This window comes from Dendropsophus ebraccatus, chromosome 4 (genome assembly GCF_027789765.1).
Source record: "Dendropsophus ebraccatus isolate aDenEbr1 chromosome 4, aDenEbr1.pat, whole genome shotgun sequence".
Lineage (NCBI taxonomy): Eukaryota > Metazoa > Chordata > Amphibia > Anura > Hylidae > Dendropsophus > Dendropsophus ebraccatus.
The window spans coordinates 32,906,481-32,927,614 of NC_091457.1; the positions used below are offsets into that span (position 1 = coordinate 32,906,481).

At 42.5% G+C, this 21,134-nt stretch overlaps 1 protein-coding gene across 1 annotated transcript in view; it reads right to left on the minus strand.

The window, feature by feature from the left end:
* DNAJC4 (DnaJ heat shock protein family (Hsp40) member C4) overlaps positions 1–21,134 on the minus strand; it is a 22,231-nt gene continuing 1,097 nt past the window's right edge. Inside the window, exons 2-7 of the mRNA XM_069968260.1 lie at positions 14,781–14,878; positions 11,378–11,471; positions 9,433–9,659; positions 8,612–8,770; positions 4,750–4,836; positions 1–231 (exon numbers count right to left, since the gene is read on the minus strand). Coding sequence (XP_069824361.1) covers positions 129–231; positions 4,750–4,836; positions 8,612–8,770; positions 9,433–9,659; positions 11,378–11,471; positions 14,781–14,863 — 753 coding nt within the window. The 5' untranslated portion in view covers positions 14,864–14,878 and the 3' untranslated portion in view covers positions 1–128. The remainder of the gene's footprint in view (positions 232–4,749; positions 4,837–8,611; positions 8,771–9,432; positions 9,660–11,377; positions 11,472–14,780; positions 14,879–21,134) is intronic.

Sequence of the window (21,134 nt, forward strand, 5' to 3'; positions counted from 1 at the left end):
TTGTGTTTTTACAGTATTTTATTTATATACCATTATATACCATTTACTCATCCTACAAATGATCAGATACATCATTATAAAAAAGACTACAGTTTCTTCACCAACTCCAATAACTCCCAACACCATACTTATTTTTTAGTTTCATCTTTTAGGGTTTGTCCATATAACTGCCTGAGCCTTTCTTCATGTTTTTGCACCAGAATCTCCTGCTGCATACTCAGTCCATTCATTCTGTACAAAGAAAAACATGAACTATTACTACACCACTCTTTTAAAGATAAAGTCCAGTGTAAATAAAATTTACAAAAATTAGAATGAAAAAAATGCAATAGATGACACATTTTAAATGACACATTAGAACTTCGGCGGTATGCTGGCAATGTGTCTTGAAGAAATCCATCAATGTCTGTAGCACTCAATTCTCACACACCATTTCATTCCACTGCAAGAAAATTGTTACATAGCCTTGTAAAACCTTAGATTATGCGCGGCTGCTAAAGTAAAGAACAATAAAGCAACCATACTTACCCGTCTGTGCTCCTCCTGATGCCCTCTGGTGCCAGCTCCGGTCTCCCACTCAGCCAATCACTGTGATGCCCCACTCCAGCTAGTCATTGGCTGAGTGGGCTGTCAATGAGCGGGGGACTGAAGCTGTTGCCAGAGGGCATTAGGGAGGAGCATGGACAGGTAAGTATGGCTACTTTATTATTTTTTACTATAGCAGCTGCCCATCATCAGAAGTTTTACAAGCCTAGGTGACTGCAATAATACTCTCCCCTTAAACAGTTTTAGAGCTCCCAGCATCATAATGAATGATGATGCCAGGAGCTCAGAAACTTTAAATATTCACGCTACTGTATGACACATTGTTCCCGTACAGTAGCGCGAATATGTAAACAAGCAGCCAGAGCAACAAACTCGATCAAGCACTATGCCCAACAAAGCAGACTCTTTTCATCAAAACCCTTTGCACAAAGCCTGTACTGCACACAGAGAAGGACATTTTCTATTGTTGTGCCCCTGGCGTATGCCAGGAAGAAGGTGCAGATTTGCCCCCTTTCCTTGGAGTACGCCTGCAATATCCCCCGCTCACCTGATGGGCGCATCAAGGAGGGGAGGAGGCGTGGCCTCCTCCTGTGCCTGATTTACCATGATTTTCAATTTATGTAAATAATGGCAGAAATCTAAATCTGCTCTTGAGCAGGTGTAGATTTCTGAGCGGCCACAGTACAGCAGGTGCGGGTCAGGCTGTATTCACTAACAGGCATGTGCTTCTTAGTGAATCCAGTGGGGCAATTGGGAGCAGGGCCTAATTTAGGACTAGCGTACGAGGTATTTATAAATGTCCCCCAGAGTGTACAGCTCCCTTAGTATGAAAATGCACAGCCTCCAAGAACTGTTGTGGACTCCATATGCAGAGATTTTCTCCAACTGAAGTAATGCTCCCAGGGTAGAGTACATAACACATCTGAAGGAACATGCTATGATTTTTTCGAGCAGAATCCTACAGAAGTATTCTTTTATCCTATAATAGCTTTATAGAAAAAGGACCATAATACAGTGATGTGCAAGAGCCCTTAGTGACATGTCTGAACACTCTTTGCCAATGGAAATAAACATTTAATTTCATAGTGCAAACATATCCCACTGAGCTGTACAGAGATCAGTAACATGGTGCGGTTTGCCAGTGGGCTTACAATATTATTTATGACGTCTGACACACATCGGTCACTCCACTAAAGTCAATCAATTTTATGTGGCAAACTGCTTGTTTAATGTGGTCTGAATGGCATCCCCTTCAGCAGCAAAGTGCTCTACCTGGCACTGGATCTTGCATCATTGTGGTTATCACCTGCTGCTCTAATTCTGTATTCATGGGAAGCATAGCTAGAGGGGCTATAGGACTGCATGTGCCCCAGGTGATGACTGTGTGAAGGGGGCACCGGCAAGCCAGTTTATACATAAAGGGGGACATTTACAAAGGCCACAAAGAAGGCGAAGGGGGGCACGGCAAGGCAGGTAGGGGGCCTTCTCCTGAGCCTGATTTATGGTACCTTTACACAGAGAGATTTATCTGACCGATTTTTTTAAGCCAAAGCCAGGAACAGACTATGAACAGAGAACAAGTTATAAAGGAAAGACTGAGATTTCACCTCCTTTCAAATCCATTCCTGGCTTTGGCTTCAATATTCTGTCAGATCAATCTGCCTGTGTAAGGGCACCATTATGTTCACAGGCATAAATCTTGATACAAAGGTGTAGCTCTCTTGTGTGCAGAGCCTGCATCGGGCACAGGGCCAGCCGGGTTTACTTAGAGGCATGCGCCTCTGGTGGGGATCCCTGGAGCTGCACTCCCATTGATCAGCTGTGGATAGGGGATAACCATTAGCTTTGGGATTAGGCTGGTGTAGTACATTTTTAGAAAATAAGAAACTAACAAGGCTTCCTAAAATTCCACAGATCGTTGACCTATTTTGAGGATCTAAGTGTGGCGGCAACATTCCCTAAACACGCAGTTTCTTTAATATACACTATACTGCTCTCTTCCTCTAATCCTCTGCCTCCAGCGTTCCAGAAAGGTTGGGAGAAAGAACTTGCACGTGTAATTGCTCCGTCAGAGTGGGGGAAAATTTACCACTTTTGTCATAAGTCTTCGGTCTCCGTCAGATATCAGGAAACTAACTAGGATACTGTCTAGGTGGTATAGAGTTCCCATGCTCTTATGTACGTTATATCATAAGCCCAAGGCTCTATGCTCCATGTATGTGCTCACTTACAACCATTCTGGACGCAGGTGATTAACCTGATAAAAGTGATTACTTCTGTCCAGTTGCCTACTGACCCCCTAGTTGTGCTCTTGTTGATGTTACCAGGTACCATCAAGGCCCAAAAGAAATCCCTGGTTAGATTTCTTTTGAGAGCAGCACATGCTATCATCCCAAGGCACTGGAAAAGCATGGCAGCACCTTCAGTAACAGAATGGTTGACAGAGGTGATGGTAATACATCGCATGGAGGAACTGAGAGCGGAACTGCTAAGCAGTCCGCAGAACACCACCGTATTATGGCCTCCCCTGATTATTGCAGATGCAATAGTTCATCTTGCCCTTAATTTGAGTTCTCATGGATTTTCTTTCCTCTTTCGGGGTTACCGAGGACCGCATTGGCAATCTTCTCCTTCTTTCTTCTCGTCTCTTTTCATTTTTCCCTTCTCTTTCTGCTTTTTCTTCCGCTTATGTTTATGCAGGCGTGATGTTATGTTTTCTAACAGGTCCCTTGTTGATGTGCCTGATTACATTGTTCTTCTAATCGATCTCATTGTTAGACTACAGCCTCTGAGTAAAGGCCCTATTTCACGGGTCGTTAGAGGAGCAAACGAGCGCTCCCAGCGTTCGTTTGCTCCTCGTTCCTCGCTCGCTGCCGCCGCTATTCAACGCGGTAGCAGCGAGCGGGTGAGTGCGGGAGGGGCGTCGGGGAGCTGCGGGGGGGCTGCCCGGGTGATCGCTGATCGTCCGAGCAGCCCATAGGATACAGCAGCGTCTGCTGCCGATGCTCCTATTCAACGGAGCAACGGCAGCAGATCGTTGCTGTATCAGTCGCTTGTTTTTCAACATGTTGAAATACAAGCGACTGCAACGATCAGCCGACATGAACGATGTCGGCTGATCGTTGCACTCTATTCCACGGGACGATTATCATCTGTAGCGGCCGATATCGGCCGAATACGGCCGATAATCGTTCCGTGGAATAGGGCCTTTAGTTGTCCACTGTGTGCAGGAGACAAACAGTTGGTCTCGGTTGATCTGGATTTAAATTCTAGCTCATACTGTACTAGTACTTTTATTGCTGCTCCTTTTATTGTATTCTGTTTTATACTTGTGGAAAAATTTATTTTTAAATAAAACTTGTTGAATAAGAAAAAAGAAAATAAGAAACTGACCTAAATGATTGGATAAAAAAAAAAACTATTGTCTCTTTTCTTCCAAAACAGTGCCACTCTTGTCCACAGCCCCATCCACTTCAATTGAGCTTAGCTGCAACTCCGGCCAAATCGTATGGATACTGTTGGCACTGTATCGGCAAGTATAATGCATTGTAAGGACTGACTATATGGACAGACTAGACCAGGTGGTACTTTTCTGCAGACAATTTGCTATGTAACAAATGCATAAACTTTATTGTTCTGATGAACACTAGGATTTAGGATACAACATTAGTGAAGGACACTCCATGCCAACTGTAATATTGTTTTGGGATGGAGGACAGTGTCTAGTATCCTGCGTGCTTGGCCCTAGAACTTTTTTTTTATCACAACCAAAATAACTAGAAGTAATATCTGATGATGAGGCTTGTGTATATGACATGATGAAGAAAGAGCAGTAATATTCTATTTTCCTTCTGTATTTAAGATCTTTCCAGGATAATAGATGCAAGGCAGTACATCATATCTGTAAGAATAAATTACCGGCGGAGGCTTCCTCTACATTTCCATTCTTCATGTCATTTTGAAGGCATTTTTAACCTTTTTGACAACTAAGGCCTTAGTTACCCTTTGTATAGGCTGTCCGCAATGGTCCTCTCATTTAAAATGCCCCGTTCACACGTTCTGTACATTCTCTATTCTCTATTAAACAAGTCTGTGCATTGCAGACAACCTACAGAAATACTTCCGCAGCTTTGTAGCTTGTGCCTCTCAGACAAGTGATTGTATGACGTATACATTTTCCATGTGTTCTGTGGGCGTACTCACCTGGCAGTCTCTTTCCTCTCGTTGTAAAATTTCAATATCCTCATCTGTTGTTCATTTAATTCCTTACGGCGGATGTCTCTAAATGCACTATAAAAAGGCATACAATATGGATTAATTCACTGCCATTTTGTCACCTATTACATATATAGTCATAGATCTCACATACTAAGGGGGGGATTCATCAAGGCAAAAAGTTCTATTTTTCGTTGTAAAAGGGCCAGATGTGAATACATTTATTTGCAAACTCCTGTTTTGCAAATACATTTCTGCATCTGTCCCCTCTACGCCTGTTACGCCAGAGGAACGGGTAGGCGAAATGGGGGGCTCTGAGCTGGTGTATGTTTCACTCCGTGTGCACACTGGTGCGCACAGGATTTATGTAGAGGCAATGCGCTTCTACATAAATCAGTGAACCATCGGCGCTGCACGGACATTTTTAAGCCTGAAGCAGGAAACGCCAGACTTAATAAATGCCCCCCTAAGTTTAGATGGAAAGAAGCCCAGAACAACAAACAGATTTTAGTTAAGATGATATGCTAAGAAAATCTACTGCCTTTTACTTTTTATGACTCGAGTTCATAACACTGACATGGATCATAACGCAGCAATTGTAACAGCTCCCAACTCCAGCACAACTTCTCACCAGGGCTGTGGAGTCGGAAAAAAAGTACTGACTTTTAAAATTTATAATTGAGTTTTCATATGGATTTTATAAATGTTCCTCATTAATATATTTTATGTTCTATCAATCTAAGCCTTTTATTTATAACATCCAGAGGAACCCTTTCTCACATACATTTCGTTTCCTTCATATATCAGTAATCTGGTCACTATTTGGCAGCTTGTTTCTGTGCTGGAAGAGTCTATTGTGTGTGTGTGTGTGGGGAGGTCTGTGCTGTTCTCTTCCTGGATGCTGGATGACTGTATATGAGCAGCAGTGTTATATGAAGATATCCTGTGTAATATAGAGGAGGAGGAGGAGAAGCCATAAGTAGTGTCCTCAATGTGGTGGTTTCTTTCTGAGAGAAAATTGGGCTATGGCTATAGCAGGCTGTGTGTGTGTCTGTGTGCTATGGTTGCAGCATGCTGTGTGTGTGTGTGTGTGTGTGTGTGCGCGCGTGCTATGACTGCAGCAGACTGTGTGTGTGTGCTATGGTTGCAGCAGGGTGTGTGCGCGCTATGGATGCAGCAGGCTGTGTGTGTGTGTGTGTGTGTGTGCGCTATGGATGCAGCAGGCTGTGTGTGTGTGTGTGTGTGTGCGCGCTATAGGTGAAGCAGGCTGTGTGTGTGTGTGTGTGTGTGTGAGATATGGCTGCCGCAGGCTGTGTGTGTGTGTGTGTGTGTGTGTGTGTGTGTGAGATATGGCTGCAGCAGGCTGTGTGCATGCTATGGGTGCAGCAGGCTGTGTGTGTGTGTGTGTGTGTGTGTGTGCGCTATGACTGCAGCAGGCTGTATGTGTGTGCTATGGTTGCAGCAGGCTGTGTGTGTGCTATGACTGCAGCAGGCTGTGTGTATGTGTGCGCGTGCTATGACTGCAGCAGGCTGTGTGTGGTATGGCTGCACCAGGCTGCGTATGTTTTAAGGAGAGAGGAAGAAATTAAAGGGGTAGTCGGGGCATTGTTGAAAAATCCAGGGGAGAAAGGAGGTTGGGATCATGTGGTTATTATAGTAAAAAAGTCCTATTTACTCATCCCCGTGCCCCCACAGTGCAACATGCTCCCAATCCTATGATGTCACAGAAATGCCTGCTCAGCCAATCAGTGAGTGAGGTGGGACACAGTGGGTAGTTCCTGTGGGGATCTGATAAACCTGGGCCTATGGCTGACCCCTCTATGTCGCTATACCTTACCCCTCTATATCACTAGGGCTGACCCCTCTATATCACTAGGGCTGACCCCTCTATATCACTAGGGCTGACCCCTCTTAATTACTATGGCTGACCCCTCTAAATCACTATGGATTACCCCTCTATATCACAGGTATCTGGCATTGTTAGCAGTGTTTCTTTGTGTATGGTGAATATTAGCTAGAAACATAGAAGATTATCAAGCAGGAGAGGACCACCTGCTCCATCTGGTCTAGTTGAGAGTTGTTCAGGACATGGAGGCTGGAGACTAGCAGCATCCACTGCACACACAGGAGAATCTGCTTTATATCTTTCCTTATTGCATCATATTTACACAGGCCAACTATAGGGCAGCAAGAGCTGCACGGACATTGTTAGCGATGTCCGTGCAGCCCTTGCCTTTAAAGGGGTAGTGTGGTGCTAAACAATTATTCACTAAATAACACACATTACACAGTTATACAACTTTGTAATGTATGTTATGTTAGTGAATGGCCCCCTTCCCCGTGTTTCCCCCCACCCACACCAGACCCAGAAGTGTAGTGTGCTATACATACCTGCCTCTAGCCGACCCCGCCCGACATCTTGTGCCATGACGCCAATCGCGGCTGAGTAGCTGATGATGCGGCAGAGGGCGGCCGGCACTAGGGACGGCCGGAGCGGTTCAGCCGTCCAAAGATGACGTCATGGCACAAGATGGTGGACCGGGGTCGGCTAGAGGCAGGTATGTATAGAACGCTACACTTCCGGGTCTGGTGTGGGTGGGGGGAAACACGGGGAAGGGGGCGATTCACTAACATAACATACATTACAAAGTTGTATAACTTTGTAATGTGCGTTATTTAGTGAATAATTGTTTAGCGCCGCACTACCCCTTTAATGTAAAATAATAAATGTATTAACTTACCTTACCACGTTCCCTGGTGTCCTTAGATGCCTTCCTGAGAGTCTGCAGCTCTGCCTTCTGTTGTGGTCTCTGCACTGACAGGCTGCAGCCACTCAGCCAATCACTGGCAGTGGCCTGTCTTGGCCAGTGATTGGCTGAGTGTCAGCGGCCTGTGCAGAGACTGGAACAGAAGGCAGAGCTGCAGACACCAGGGAAGACCTATGAGGACACCAGGGAATGTGCAAACAAAGTTAAACCTACGCCAGCACAGAACTGGCGTAGGTTTCACTGCCGCACCCCCGTTATGCCCCCTGCCCGCCTCTCTTGTGCAAGAGGCGCAGATGGGCCCAATGTGAGTAAAATATTTACATCGATCGGACCAATCTGCGCTTTAAAAAGACCCTTTAGCTGTATAATAATTGTCCGCCTATATAAATGTCCCCCCTATCTCCCATACATGTACATACACACACATATATATATATAGTTACAGACCACCACTCTGCTCTAAAAGTAGTGGTTATACACACATATATATATATATATATATATATATATATATATATATATATATATATATATATATATATATGTATATATTCACTACTTTTAGAGCAGAGTGCTGGTCTGTAACCTGGACAAAGAACGGTCAACAATGTGAGGGAAAGAATAGACATATCAGGAGAAGGAGGATAGTTTGCTAAATGAATATTATCTGTACAAATATTTTATTTGACAACTTTAACGAAGTTAGTTGAGATAAAAAAAACCTGAATGTGTCATCTATAGACATGAGCGACTTTGGAGAAAGTTTGGGTTTGCACGAACCTGAACAATCGGCATTTGCCTGGAGAAGGTGGACGAAGCCCCAGGGCTGCCTGAAAAACATGGATATCTAAAAGCATGAAAACAGGCAGCGGGATTCAAATGCCAATTGCTCGGGTTTGTGTGAACCTGAACTTTTGGCAAGTTTGCTCATTCTACTTATTTATGTACCAAACAGCTGACACTGTTAGATAGCCGTTAGGTGGAGGAGACACACAATCCCTTTATAAATCCACCTGTGCTTCTAGAATGTAGAAAAATATAACCCTTTAAATTAAAAACTAAACCTGATGAAGGATAATTACCCATAAAGTTCAAAGTGTACCAAGATACTTAAGCCGGCTACAAGGAGGCAATACAAAACCACTGTGACATTTCTTTGTCCATGCTCTTCGGTGTGCTCTTTCTGTTCTCCCCTTGGAGGAAAATCTGACCAGTATCGTGATTGATCTTCATATGTAGACCTGATTGGGGTACAAGAACAGTCATAAGTACCATAGAGTAAATAATCATTGTATTACAAAGTGGATGAGAATGGATAACTAATATGGGGGAGGGGGGTTGGGTCTGACATGAATGTTTATGTTAATGACTTCTTACCCACTTCATGATACACAACACTGCATTCCTCCCTCTGCCCCTATGTATCAGTATCAACCAAGGGAGGAATTTTCACGTATCTAGGCATTCTGGAGATAAGAGAGGTAGGATGGGAAGTGGAGTAGAGAGTGCGGTGTAAGATGAAGAAAGGGAATGTTGGTATAGGAAGAGGACAACAGGTAAGAATGGCCATTTTGCACTTATTTGCAAGGTAAAAAGATAAACAGCCGCAAAGGAGACACTTGAAGACACCTGATGGTCTCCCACAAGAAGCGTATACAGTTAAAGCTCTATGTACACTCAATGGAGGTATATGTCAGGAAAATTTCTGACTGAAGGTTCTGCTATATACTAGTGTATACGTATATTGTATTCACTGGTGAACCCTTTTAAACCAGATTGCTTCCTATACAGCGAAAAAAAAATGATACCAGTATAAAGCAGCCTGATGGAGGCCAAAACTTCCATCATATGAATGGAGCCCAATGGACACATTTGATAGACAGAGGTGCATTGTGGTTGTTACCTGGTATATGGTCCCTGCGCTGTCTGATAAGATTGTCTCCAGTTGTATGATGTGCTAGGAGATTTATATGGGCTATGTCCTGAACTCCAATATTCTCTCTGTATTGCTTCCAAAACTTGGTCATATTCCATGCGTGAAGAGTGCTTGCTTAACACTCTGTAGGCCTCATTCAGACGCACAAACTGGGAGTGCAGAAGAGGGTTTGTAGGGTCACTGTCGGGGTGGCACTGGGATAACAGAGATAAAGGAGAAAGCATTAGAAGAGGCAGAAGCAGGATCCTATCTGAATGCATGCATTTTCTCAAGTATGTTATAAAGATTTCCCATCTTAAGCAGATGGGAAGAAACTGAACCACATCCATTAAGACCTATGAATTTGTTTTCCTGACTAAGTGGGACATTTATCTATACAATTGGATGAGGCCTGTGTGTTCCATGTGGTGCAGCTTATTTAAAGAAGATTCCTACCACTTTTCCACTACACACAGTTATTGCTCCCATTACACTACAATTCCCCACCAGTGTGCTGCTCAGTGGCACAGCAGTATTGTCTGCCCTAATGTCTTATAGAGATGGGAATTATTGGTTTCCAATAAAAATGTCATACTATGTTATATGCAGTAGTTCATCACTGCGAACATCTATCAGTTTCAGAAAAAAAATTCTGGGAACACGTTCCTGCTAAACCACCTAGCAAGCACTGTACGGTCTTAAAGAACCATGCAGCAATATACTACGTAGTATACACTTGGTACTTTAAAGGAAACCTGTCATCTGTTCCATGCTTTCCGAACCACTGGCAGTGTGAAACACTAGCAGACTCCCTTACTACAATGATTATAGCTAGCAGGATGGGGCCATGGGGACCACCCTGGTAACACCCCAACATTTTAGAGTCAATCAGACACTTTTATTAGGATTCATATTGTCTTTATCTTATTCATGATGTTACCACGATAAAACCAGAAAATGGGTGCTGCAGCGCCAGAACAGTTCCACCTGTTTTGTCACAGTGCTAATAAAAATATATATTAAAAAAAATAAAAATCTATGACTAGGTAGATGGTGCCTTAAATAACAGAAATACTGAACAGAACAGTGGATTACTTACATCATTCTGTTTACCTGTTCTCCTGATATGCAGGAGAATGGGCTTTGTACCACACCCTCTACCCGCTGATTGACAGCTGTCTGCCTATAGACAGCATAGATAGATAACTGCCAACCAGTGGCTGGTGGACAGAGTGTGCTGATGCTCATGAATATCCAGGACTACTGACCACATGCACATAATGGAGACATTGTTATTCAGGAGAGTATCGCTGAATCAGCTTCTCAGGGTTCAGATTTTTTGTCGCTAGTTTATGCTACCCTTAGATAGGACAGCATAACCCTGCTGACAGAGTCTCTTTTAATAAGTAACTGTCTTATATGTGCATTTCAAACAGAAAGCTCATCAATTCTGTAAAACATCTTTGATGTGTAAAAAGTTCTGCATCATTCAAATAGAATATACGTTAATCCTACAACATCAAACTGAATACTAAGATCTTTTTTGTGCCTTTTTCCTCAGGCCTTTGGAAGTTTTTGGGGATGTACACTGATTAAACTTTAGGACAAGAGATGCTTATAGAAAAACAGAATTCTTTCTGAAAGAATGATGGGGGACGTATATAAACTAATGGAGTAAAGAGGTTTTTCTAATTTACTTATCACTGAAGATCACAGTGACATGATACGCAGGCAGTAGCCTTGGCCATTTTGTTAACTCCTTCAGTACCAACATGTTACTTGTCCTAGTGCATGTTTATACTGCAGCTAGAAACAGATATAGAAATCTCACAGTGTAGTAATGGCTGCCTCCTCACTCAGGTGATAGTAAAACTGCTCTCTTCAAAGAGGAGGAAAGGTTTAGTATGTATATCGACAGTAATATATTACTCACCTTCTTTGACATGGTAAAAAAGGCATTCTTAATTTCTTCACTTGTGGCCTTTCTCTCGACTCCTAGGACTTGGTAATGGTCCTTTAAACTTGACCTACACCAGAGTTTAATAAAAAAAATAAAATAATAAACGATTAACCATTAAGCGGTGATATTAATTGTATACAAAGAGGCAATTTTTTTGCAGAACAGCTTTGCCAGAGTCCAGTTTTGTTTCTTTAAGGCACCAATAGACAGCCAATATATCAATCCATGCAGCGCTTCTGATAAAGACCTCTGCCAAAATCCATACATTGGTGCCAGTAAGAAAAATTATTGGATGCTGGCAAAACCTTCAGCTCAGCTGCTGAGCAGCTATTTCCTACCGGAGAGGAATATCATCGGATGTTATGAAAATACGTTAACACCAAAAGTCCAAAGCAGGCACCACAGGAAACCAAAAGGGGGTGCTAGTCCCCCTGCTACAAACAATAGCAAACAACCAAAAGGAAAGCAGGTATATACGAAGTGACCAACCACAATAATGTAAAAATATGCTTTAATAACAATTATACTTAGACCATAACTCCCCTCCTGACTCAAATACAGCACAGTGTGTCACCGCTCACCCCCTACTGGTACAAAGGGGAACACATAGCAGTATCATTATTGCACATGTCTGCCAATAATTATGTATATTTGTAAATACATAACCATATACAAAAAAAGATAAAACTACATGGCCAAGCCTAAAATGCCTCTCCTCCACTCACCCTGGTGAACACTATCCATGTTGCCTTTTTACCTGTTTAATCTTTGTTAACCCAGTTGGCTTGCCTTGTGGGTCTGTAGCACTTGCACTTTATTTGTTATTTGATGCACTTTAGGCTTGGCCATGTATTTTTATCTTTGTATATGGTATTTACAGATCTACATAATTATTGGCAGACATGTGCAATAATGATACTATGATTAGTAGGTGGTGACACACTATTCTGTATTTAAGCCAGCTTATGGTATATATTTTAAGTGTTTTTAGGCTCTTGGAGTATAATTGTTAATAAAGCATATTAATATTTTTACATTATTGTGGTTGTGCCGTTCATATATACCTGCCTCCCTTTTCCTTTTGCTTTTTTGTTATGAAAATACAGACAGCGGTGCAGAGCAAGCGGAAGGGATCTGGCAGCGGCAGGGGAGTGGGGCAAGTAAGTATACATTACTTACATGTCCCCCGAAGCCTCAGCAACATGCCTAAATATAAATTTTTCCCAGACACCCCCTTTAACATTCTGCTGCACTGTCACTGTAGACAATGCAGTAAGGGGGATGTCTCCAATATCTTTGCCCAATGACAATATTTTAACCATAAAAAAAATCAAAAGCATTGATGATAAAAAAAAAAATGCTTTATTCTCTATCCTGTGCTTACATTCAATCCATAAAACTAAGATGACATTCATTTTAAATTCTATGACATGCAAAATATTAATTAAAGTTGATTTAGTTTGTCTAGAACCCACCACCACATGGGAGAGCTTACATAATGATTCTTTTTATCCCTGAGTGCACGGTATAGATCACTGCTACTGTTTATACTACATGCCTGATACACAGATGTATGGATGATACAGAATACAGGATGAATGAACATAAAATACAGTGCTACAATGTTATCCACCTGCCAAAGAGTAACAGCTGGGAATGAAACATTAGTGATACGTCTGCTCCAGTTTATATTGGGTAAAACATAGAGTACTCATTGGTTGTCGTGTGAAGTTTGTACTACTCAGGAAACCTGGGGGAGACCTTGGAAGGAATTTCCAGAATTTATTAAATGCCGATGTTCCCACTCTTCCTTACAAAGAGCAGCCTTCTCCTCCAGTACTTTATCTATTGTTGATACCACTTACGTGGGGAATGGCCTGGCCAAAACATCTGTGATCATACCGACCTGTGTAACCTGTGTAATATAGTTTCATTGTAGGAATACTTCTTTTAGACTACCACTACTGACATGAGCCAGAACGCTAATGCTGTCCATACTCTTTACACTAGTTTTATAGTCAGCCAAGCTCACTGCATGGTGGCTGGTTTGGTATACATTATAAGGTGGATGGGGGCCTCCCTACTCCGCAAGAACAGATGATCATTGGAATGAAAGCCTGGGCATTATGGATTTTGTGGAGGCCAGCAGAGTTAACCATTGACGGTATATAGACACCTTTACGCAAACCAAATCAGGTCACTATGCCACAAAAATGAGCAACAGCTGTGGGATGTCCATCTGACTGGAGCGGTAATAAAATCACACAGTTTTATTCTGTAAAGTTGGCTTTAACAATTTAGAGTGTGCCTCTAAATGTGTGTGGTAAGGAAAAATTGTTTCTGTAGATAGCAACTAAAGTCACTGAACACGTCTCTCTAGATTGGTAGGAAATAGATGAATGGCAGGGAGTTTCTTGTTCACTTGTATGTGAACTTCATAAAGGTACAATAGTTAGGGCTTCTAATGCCATAGGCAGATGTGGCAGTGTCATGAGGACTATAGACCTGGATTATGTTTTTTTTTATTCCCAACTAGAAGCATGCATGAACAGTATAGTAAACTAAAAGTATAAGTTTCAAATAGAAGTTAAAGGAGAAGTCCAGTGAAATTTTTTTCATTAAAGTGTTGTATTTTCCCCAAAAGTCAAACTAATCAGCAATATACACTAATCACGGGAAATACACATAAAGTGCTTTTTTCCCTGCACTTACTACTGCATCAAGGCTTCACTTCCTGCATAAAATGGTGATGTCACGACCCGACTCCAAGAGCTGTGCGGGCTGTGGCTGCTGGAGAGGATGATGGCAGAGGGACACTGAGGGACACAGGGCACTGGAGGGACACTGAGCATCCCTCTGCCATCATCCTCTCCAGCAGTCACAGCCCGCCCAGCCCTGGGAGTTTGGTCGTGACATCACCATTTTATCCCGGAAGTGAAGCCTTGATGCAGTAGTAAGTGCAGGGAAAAAGGCACTTTGTGTGTATTTCCCGTAATAGGTGTATATTGGTGATTTGTATAACTTTTCAGGGACAATACTATACTTTAATAAAAATTTTCGCCAGACTTCTCCTTTAACAGAGTTTTGTCTTGTTAGGGAGAAGGTGCAGTACCCCTGAGTGACTGGAAGGACCCAGAAATAGATGGGGCATTACACATATGGATGTCAGGGAGCTGTGCCCGGCAGCTATAAGGCCAAGTCATACTTCCTCAAGAAGTTCCCTTTACTACTAGATGTTCACCATTCTGGTAGGCAGGGGTGAGAAAGGGTGTTGTATTATTGTGCTGTCACAATATATAGTGCTTCTCTCTCCACTCAGCAGTACATCTTTTTCCATGCTGAAGTACAATGGGCCACATTACATACACCACCTCACCGCGAGTATGTTCCAGCACAGCGATGAGCCTGTAGCATACATAGTTGGATTCCTTCTTTACACAAGCCACGACATAACATCATGGGTCATGCTACTCCCTGCGAGACAAGAGACAATATGGTCAGTGTTAAATCAGTGTTCAGGTTCTAATATTAAATACTACAATGTAAAGAAAATACAGTGGTACCTCGGTTCTCATACTTAATTGGTTAAGGAAGGCAGTTTGAGAACCGAGCAGTGTTTTCCCATAGGAAATAATTTAAATGTGTTTAATAGGTTCCAGCACCCAGCAATAATTACCTACAGTATCATATATTACATTGTACAGTGCTCAGCATAATCACTACAGTACAGGACAGCACTATATATTGTACAGTACATTATAGAACAGCACTATATACTGTACAGTACATTACAGAACAGCACTATATACACTGTACAGGACATTACAGAGAAGCACTATATACTGTACAGTACATTACAGAACAGCACTATATACTGTACAGGACATTACAGAGCAGCACTATACTGTACAGTACATTACAGGGCAGCACTATATACTGTACAGGACATTACAGAGCAGCACTATATACTGTACAGTACATTACAGAACAGCACTATACACTGTACAGGACATTATAGAACAGCACTATACTGTACAGTACATTACAGAGCAGCACTATACTGTATAGTACATTACAGAACAGCACTATATACTGTACAGGACATTACAGAGCAGCACTATATACTGTACAGTACATTACAGAACAGCTTTATATACAAGAAACATTCAACAAAACCAGCAATTATAGTACAGTAGACACTAACTCCTCACTCATCCTTTAAAGATGACCTGTCACCCCCAGTGCCGGGGTGACAGGCTCCCGACCCCCCGCTAGAGCCCCCTATACTTACCTGATCGCGCCAGGTCCCGCTTCTTGATACGGTCCAGTGTGACGGAAATTTCAGCACCCGAAGCTCCTGAGATGAGTCCGACGCTCATAGAGAATGAATGGTGAGTCCGACGCTCCATTCATTCTCTATGAGCGTCAGACTCATCTCAGGAGCGCGCACGCCGGGCTTCGGCCGCTGAAATCTCCATCACCGGACCGTATCAAGAAGCGGGACCTGGCACGATCAGGTAAGCATAGGGGGCTCTAGCGGGGGGTCGGGAGCCTGTCGCCCCGGCACGAGGGGGGTGACAGGTTCCCTTTAATGTATAAAGTCCTCCCCATCCCAGCACAGTAAAGTATGGGAGATGGTGGTGCACTTACTGTACTGTATATATGCACTCCAGCAGTCTTATACAGTAAAGGATGAGAGATGGTGGTGCACTGACTGTACTACTACTGTACTCTATATGCACTCTGTCTTATACAGTGCTGTACTGTATGTGAAGCCTCTCCAGTGCTAAACTCACCATGTACAGTCCACCATCCACGCTCGCCAAAACGTTCAGATACCGAGCAAAGTTTGAATTCTGAAAGTTACTTCAAGGTAAATTTTCATTTGAATACTGCGGTATTACTGTACTTCACAACTGGGTGCCCAAAAAGTATTTGAGAACCGAACAGAAGTTTGAGAACCAAAGTAAACTTTCCTTGAAAATACTGTTTACAGTACCAGGTACCACTGTGCCTTAAAGGGGTATTCCACTCAAACATAGCTTTTGTATGTTGCTGCCCATGGTGATACTAAAAATTCATTCCATACTTGTTATTATCTATTCAATCTTCCCCCAGTTCTGAGCTGATGTAAACAAGTCCCTGGCAGGCTTAATCTGCAACATTTTAGATTCTTTGTAATGCTGTGAGGGTAATGGTGCGTTTACACGAAACGATAATTGGCCCGATCGTACGATTAACGATGTCGGAGTAACGATTTTTTTTTCATAACGATCAGCGTTTATACGGTACAATATATCGTACGGAAAATTCGTTTTGTGATCGTTTTGCGATCCTTAAGCCTATCTCATACATTGGTTAAATCGGCGAACGACTGTTCACACGGAACGATCTGCGAATTTTTTGCGAACGACGAACAACGATTTGATAACATGTTGAAAGATCAAAATGAACGATTTCCCCTTCGTCGTTTGATCGTTCGCTGCATTTACACATACGATTATCGTTCGAATTCGATCGTTATCTCGCACATTCGCCTTATAATCGTTATGTGTAAACGCACCATTATTCACAGTGAGTTCATTAGCAACTTGACCTTAAAATAACCCTCCCAGTATTGCAAAGAAGCTACAATAGTTGCAGATAAAGCCAGTCAGGGACTTGTTTACATCAGCTGCCTCAGAAGGGAGGGGGGAGACAAAGAAAAGGCTCACACACAGATATTTGTGTTTTCAGCAGAAAACAGCAGCTCAGAACTGGAGGAAGGAGACTAAATAGATAATAACAAGTATGGAATGAATTGTTAGTTTCATCTTGGGCATTAACATATCAAAAGTTGTGTTTGAATGGAATACCCCTTTAAAATAACATCTATGCTAATCTAAGGTGCCATCTAAGATACGGCTGACTAGATAGAATTTGTTTTCTAGAATACTATTTTCCATAGATCCCATAATGAGGCTGTATACCATTCTATAAAACATCAGCTTTTTCCAGGTAAAGCGCTGTCTATAGTATTGGACTATAACAGTGCGGTATTGTGCAATAATGAGATTTATCATGTAATATTCAGTAAGTATCTGCTCATTGTCTGCCTTCTGCATTGGGACACAGGATGTAATTATCACTCAGTACCGTCACTACTATTGTTTTATTCCAAATAACCGTGTAATCGTCTACAAATTGGCAGCAACATTTTTGGCTTTCACTTCAATGTATGGTAAAACGTGTAGGCCGGCAATTAGATATGAGGATACTGTGAGGAATCTCGCCTATGTTATTTTCCAGGTCTCCTATTAGAAATACAACATAAATGATCAAACAACCCGGGAGGCGACGTACTCTGGCTGCAATGTCTTGTACACCACATACACACTGACACCATAACCAATGTGTTATGTAACACACGGCTTTATTAGACTACACAGCCCAGATTTCATCAAGACAAAAACAATGCCCAGCGTGCCATCTACTTGACCATGTATACAATGATGTATGTACCATATATGAGCTGAGAAGGGATACGGCTCAAGCTGGTCATATACATTATGTAAACCTGTGAAGTTTGGCAGGGTTGGCAAAAAACTGAGTGTGAATAATGGCCTCCTGACAGTCCCTGACAGCAAATGTTGTCCCATAGCAAATGATCACAGAGCAGCTGTTAGTTTTCTCTTTTAGGCTATGTTCACACTACGTAAGTTCCGCAGAAATCTGATTTCTGCGGTACTTGCGTAGTGCTGCAGGCTGAGGGAATCCTGGCCGGAGTGTATATACATAGTATTCCATCCGGCTAATATCCCTAGCGGCGCCGTAGAAAACTGACACTTCAGTTTTCTGCGGCCACTATTCAGTGAACAGTGGCCGCAGAAAACCCTGTCAGTTCACACATTGGAGCGAGCGGCTATGGCCGCACGCTCCATTGTGTTCTGTGGGGAGTTCTGATGCGCCTGCATCAGAACTCAGTGGTGCTAAAGATCATCCGTCCGGTACTGCAGTACCGACCAGGATAACCTTTCCTGAGACCGGCCATTCCGTGACCCGGCCAGGTCACAGAACGCCTGGTCTCATACCAAATGTGAACATCACTACAGTACTTACTTTCCACTGCACCCTCTGCTATTGGCATAGGGCACAATGGAAAGTACATAGCATAGCAGTCATCACTGCGTGTGTATCCAGGATGAACCCAAGTGAGCTTGAGGTTCGCTCATAGCTACATATCAACTTTCCAGGATGAAGCCTTTTCATGTAGAGAATGCAGCTAGTCCTGCTTCTCTGCTATACAGGAACAGGATGCCATGGGGTTCAGGGAAACACAAGCAAAATATAGATATGTACAAAAAAATTCCATCTTCCTTGATGATATAGATATAATACTGACTTCCCCTCCGGTCCTTTGCCTGAGATGTAGCTCCATATAATACGAGTGAGGAAAAGTTATAAAGTTAGGGTCCTATTACATGGAGCAATTTTTAATGATTAACGATAAACGATCGCAAACGAGATTATCGTTTACCTAAAATCGTTCACCATATTACACAGAACGATGGTTGTTAGTTAAGATGGTTACTACGATCGTTACTATGATCGTTTATTCCTTCCGATCCCAGCAAAACAATGAACAATGTGCAATTGCACTTAACGATTAGTGACGATTTACAATAATTTTAGGTTCAGATCTAAATCGACGATCAACGACACACAAACGATTTTTCGATCATTGCCTGCAATTACACAGAAAGAATATTGTTTCAATTCAAACAATATAATGATTTTTCACACGATAATCGTCCCGTGTAATAGGGCCCTTAATAAGGTTAAGAGAGTCCATCAAGTTCAACCTACAGTATAAACCTACTGTGCAGAGGACGGCAAAAACCTTCATGACACAGATGTCAATTGCCCCATCATGTGCACACTACAGATTCCGAGCGGAGAACTTCAAGCGGATTCCGCTCCAATGGGAACATAGCCATGAGGAGTTTTATAATGCTTTCTATTGTTACAAGTGACAACTCTCTATCCAGAGCATGCACAGGATTGGACATAACTAGGGCCCCAGCAATATTGAGAATGGGGACCGTGAAATCCCAGCAAAATAGAGCAGTTGGAACCTTATTCATTCTCTATGGAGCCACTAAAGAGCGCCAAAAGCTGCATCCATAACTACCCCAGATGGGTAGAACCTTTTGGTGGTGGCTGACTGCTATTTTTGCCCCCCCCCCCCCCCCCCCCCCCTTCGATTACACAGTGCGTGAGCGATAACTATAATGGGGAGATGGGAATAAGAGGTTGCCAACCACCAAATGAAGTATAATGTTGGGATTCAACATGCCCAATCCCCTAAAATCATCAACTGTCTGGGTAAAGTCAATATATACCCCTATAAATGGCATCCTTTATGCTTCAAAGTACAGACCAGGACCCTTACTTTGGTGTTCATATAACCTATTGTCCCTCTCCATTATAGTCAGAAGATACAGAAATCTGTCAGCCTATCTATGGTTGGTATGGTATGGTTTCAGCATCTCAATCTTCAGGGCATGTTGGTGTCCCCCTCCAATATGAAGGTGTCCCGACCTCACCATTTAATGAACTTTTGGGACCGCTGGTCATGTTCGCTATTGGGAGGGTTGAGCCACAGCAAGTGTTACTGGCTTATCCCTGTGAAAAATAAAAGCATTGGGCGGCAGATGTCCAGCCCACCTGACCCTTCTCTCCACTGACATCATCTGTCTGTGGAAAATGGACACAGGTGGCAGCAGAGACCATGGTGTCACTTACTGCAAGACATACAGCAGCTGATAAGTATAGGAAGACTTGAGATTTTTAAATAGAAGTAAATTACAAATCTATATATCTTTCTGAAACCAGCTGATTTGAAAGGAAATATTATGACACGTCTGTCAGATTTTTAGGACTCCCAAGGGCTGCATCCAATGACAATCAAATGCCGCATGCTTGGGTTTGGATGACCCATGCTCGCTCAACTCCTTGACACTACTGTGTGCTGACATGGCTGTATACATTACCTCGGTACCTCTATGACATCGGTGTGAGCATTATTTCAACATTTATGACCTTATCTCTGGACTGTGCCATCGCTGTACACATTATCCGTGTATTGTTATCTTACTGTGTGCAGTATCCTATAACATCACTGTGCACATTACCCCACTATTGTAACGTCACTGCCTTCAATATGTACTATAGCATCACTGTCAGCCTTATTCCTTTAGATTTCTAGGTACTAGGACATTGATGTGTGCCTCATTTCTTAAACGTATGCGTCATCCTTATACCATGCCATCAATGAATGCGACATCACTGTGTGCACTAACAGAGATCACGTCATAGGGGTTTCATTATCAGGACCTGGCACTGAGCCTGCCCATGATGTTGTATGGCCCTATTACATAATGTTGTATGGTCTATTACATGATATTGTATAGCCCTATTACATGATGTTGTATGGCCCTATTACATGATGTTGTATGGCCCTATTACATAATGTTGTATGGTCTATTACATGATATTGTATAGCCCTATTACATGATGTTGTATGGCCCTATTACATGATGTTGTATGGTCTATTACATGATATTGTATGGCCCTATTACATAATGTTGTATGGCCCTATTACATGATGTTGTATGGTCTATTACATGATGTTGTATGGCCCTATTACATGATGTTGTATGGTCTATTACATGATGTTGTATGGTCTATT